This window comes from Neolamprologus brichardi, chromosome 3 (genome assembly GCF_056152115.1).
Source record: "Neolamprologus brichardi isolate AB-2024 chromosome 3, ASM5615211v1, whole genome shotgun sequence".
Classification (NCBI taxonomy): domain Eukaryota; kingdom Metazoa; phylum Chordata; class Actinopteri; order Cichliformes; family Cichlidae; genus Neolamprologus; species Neolamprologus brichardi.
The window spans coordinates 11,958,497-11,962,553 of NC_142106.1; the positions used below are offsets into that span (position 1 = coordinate 11,958,497).

The 4,057-nt window shown below is 38.6% G+C and overlaps 1 protein-coding gene across 1 annotated transcript; it reads right to left on the reverse strand.

Annotated features, from left to right (window-relative positions):
- Positions 1-432: 432 nt before the first annotated feature.
- Positions 433-2,572, reverse strand: LOC102775882 (myelin-oligodendrocyte glycoprotein-like). Its single transcript, XM_006807771.2, has 3 exons — positions 2,204-2,572; positions 877-1,224; positions 433-760 (listed from the first exon to the last, which is right to left on the reverse strand). The coding sequence occupies exons 1-3, from the start codon at positions 2,274-2,276 to the stop codon at positions 657-659; spliced, it is 525 nt and encodes a 174-aa protein (XP_006807834.2). The 5' UTR covers positions 2,277-2,572; the 3' UTR covers positions 433-656.
- Between the last annotated feature and the right edge of the window lie 1,485 nt (positions 2,573-4,057).

The window sequence follows — 4,057 nt, forward strand, 5'->3', positions numbered from 1 at the left end:
TTTACATATTCACACAGCCTAAGTCATTGGTGTGAGGAGGGAACTGACTAAACCAACAATCCCATCAAAACCAGTGAGGTGTTCCCAAACATGCAACTTTACCCACATTTTACAGATGAGAAGACAAAACCAACGAGGAAAGCAAGGTCAGCAGTCCTGTGGCTGTCATAATATCTCCTTCTATAATCCACAGTGATTTTTCATTTTTCCAAACTCACACTGTCACATGTTGTGTTGTATAAACACTCGTGTATATATATATATATATATATATATATATATATATATATATATATCTTCACATAAAATATTTTACAAATAATGTAAACTCTACTACAGAAAAATCACTAATTCTGATACAGCAGAACATACAGTAATATAATACAGTTTCACTTGGTTTGAGAAAACCATATTAAAGTACTGAAGATGCTGAAGATGGACTCAAACTGTAGGTCATAAAGCTGCAATCAGATATTAAAAAGATGTTTGAGAGAAATGTGAAATACTTTTAAATTTTAGATGTTTGAAATCTGCAGCTGAATCTTCCCATCTTTAATGTTCGTCTGACCTCAGATCATTTTTGTTTTCTTGTTTTCATTAACAAAAAAAACTGAGGTTGGTTTGAACACTGACTGTTTTCTTTAAATTTTCTGTAGCTAAAAAACAAAAGCAACTACAAGAAGCACAACAGGAACATACAGACCAACGACCAGTCCAAAAGAACCACTTACACTTCGTCCTACTGGTATGACTGCCCGACCTGCAGGTGAGAAACAGGTGTGAGGTGTCAGGTAGGTGATGAGTGAAGAACAGAATCCAACAACCAGGAAGCAGATTCAACTTTGATCACTGATACGCTGAACTCTCATAACTCACCTCTAGAATTAATAACGTCCAGGTCAACAGTTATGGTCGTGGTGTAAGGGCTGAGGTCTTTTTTCTGGGTAACACTACACTCGTATGTTCCAGCATCATTAATCGTCACATCCTTCAGAATCAAAGACACGTCTCCATCCTTCATCTGTCTGTCCCACAGATCCACCCGGTTCTTAAAAGATGGATTCTGATCTGCGGGATCAAATCGCCCATCTCGATACAGATACACATTTTTATTTTGTAGGTCAGGTTTGGTCCAAGCTACAGCTCTGAGGGAACCTTTATCTCTTAGAGCTTGACATGGTAGAATGACGTTCTGTCCAGACAAAACTGTGATGTTTTTCTGGTCTGGAAGAGGAAACAACACAGAGCAAAGTGAGTGAGCGAGGATCAGTCAAGACACTCAAAAAACTTTTTCCTACTGATGTTGAGGACAGTGTGGGACAAAAGAGGAGCCTCAGCAACCAGCACACTTGAGAAGTATTTAGTGGACACTACAAAGTGTGCCACATCAGTGGACTCACAAAAATAATTACTTACTTCAGATATGCTGCTTACTGTCTTTGACATTTGACTTAATTTTTTTCTCAATGATATGAAGTACATCTATTTTTTTTCCTTAATTGCCAAGACATCAGAGGGCATGTTTGAAAAGCCAAAAATCTCAGATTTTGATAGCACAAAGAGTTACTTCTCATCATCTGTGGTGACTTTGACCTCAGTTTAACGTCAAAGTCCTGCTGCTTGAATTGTCTAAAACTTTGATGACAGACATGATTAGAGTGGCTGTGGCTCAGGAGGTAGAGCAGGAGTGTGAATGTGAATAAATATGACAGCAGAGATAAAATATGACATAAAGCACTGCTGATTGAGACATGTATGAAGTGATTTGACTGCTCAGGTAGAAAAGTACTACATAAGAGTCTGTTTAGATTGAATAAGGAGCTCATGGTAAATGGAAGCTGATTGTTTTCTCAGAGACGTTTTAATATCAGCACCAGATCCTTTTGGAAAGACTCCACAGACCTTTGTCGTCTTATTTTTAGGGCTTACATGTTTAATTGATTTATTTAATTGATTTCCTGCAGGTTCCACAAAAACATTCCCCGAAGATGAGTGGGGGGTTTAAAGCAAACTTTATTTAATGAACAATTAAACCACATATTCACTTTAAAACAAAAACATTCCGTAACGATGAACTACTACTGTATTATGTGTGTTGATATTTAATTATACCATACTGTACACATGCAAACCACTCTGAAACTCTTTATTCTTCTTTATGTTGCTTATGGTCGCTGTTTGGTTTCCAACAGTTAAATCTCACCTGCAGCCTCGGACACAAGGATGACAGCAAGCAGCAGAGTCGAGCAAAGACACGCACATGTTCCTGCAGCCATGTCCGTGCTTGAGTCCGATGATCTTTGTTTGTTTAAAATCCCGCCTGCTGATATTACCCGTGAACAACTGGACCAGGGTCTAAAACTTGACTGCGTTAGATCAAATTCAAAGCAAGTGTGAAACGCGTATGTCTTTCAGCCGCTCATCTTAAATAAACGCTTTAGATTTTCCTGCGCCTGAATTATCACAAAAACGTACCTCTTATGTGCTTTTTTTTTCATCTAAAACTTCGCCCTCGAGCTTCATATGAAGCTTGGGGAAAACAAACAGGAGCAGCCGTTAAACTGCCAGTGGGCAGACAATACCCAGAACACGCCCATTTCTCTGGCAGCTGTTTTCATATAAACGAGAACATGAAGTGAAAATATGTCAAACTGTGCAAAGACAGGAAAGACTTTTGTTAATTTCCCTCTTATCGAACCAAAGCGAAGTTCCTTTCAGATACAGCTTTAAGGTTTAAAGGTGAAAACACATACTGATTCTCCTTCAGCTCCTCTCATATCTCTGAACTGTCTTACTGAGAAATACTCACATTACATCAGAGCTGCTCTTAGACTTTATTTTAGTTACCACATTAATCATCCCTCAGTTATGTGCTGCTTTTGACAGAATAGGTACGTTTATAGACACAGCAAAAGTCTACCACCCTTTGCTCAAATGAACTGCTTATTATGTTGCACATTTTTTACTCTAACTGAGAACTACACCCCATCACACAAGCACTTTCTCTAACATTCACACAGACTCGAATTCAGATCGGTGCATCAGAAGCAACTCAGCGTTCACCATCTTACCTTCCTTAAATAAGCAAACTGCAGGAGATCAAACACGGATCCAGTTGGTTAACAACCTGCTCTACAGCCTCCCAAAAGCCACCAAACAGGAGAGCTACACAGGAAAACACAACATACTCCATAATCACATACCAGATATAAATTGATCCAAAACATAAACAAACCAGCCTAAACACCTACAGTGTTCACTCTGGGCTTAAAGTCAAAGAATAAATATCAGATTTATGTCAAACTTTATTACATCTAATCCAATATTGTCTCAAGTTTGAACACAACACGTCCTATCTTTGTTTAGAAACTTCAGTCAGCATATTACAAACACAGATGACTCAGAGCAGACTCTAAGACAACTTACACAACTCTTACATGAGCTGTGGTTAGAAGGCAGAACTGATGAAAGATAAAAATAAATAAAGAGGAACTGCTCAGAGACTTAGCAAGTATCAGTGCTGCTACATTCTGATCTCAGAGGGGACTTTGATGATTTGTAACGAAAAGTGAAAATAAGGGGTTTTCCGAATGACTTGAGCCTGCTCTGTGGTTCACCTGTTTTTTTGTGGAATAAATCCAATGAAGGAGAAAGAAAGAGTATTAATGTTTTAGGGTCGCACATTTCTGAGTCAATAACATCAGTGAGAGCTGAAGTAACTGTACTATTTCAGTGCATCATACAGTGCTTTTATGTGGTCTGTCTGTGAGACAAGCGCAGCAGCAAATGAGTCAAATACTGCCTAACATGCACGTGAATGCGGTGTTGTTGTTAGCAGGGGTGATGTGGCGTGTTTACAGAGTGGGCTGACACTAAAACTACCTAACACAAAAACAGGAAACTGTTTTTTTACCATGTTTATAATGTTTATCTAATTCTTGGAGCGATTGAAATCCTACAAATATGCATCACCCCACTTTTTGTGAAGTCTTAATGAAGAGGAAACTGTTCGCTTCCTCAGTTCGACGGTGGTGAAGGAGTTAAAAAGTCTTGAAAG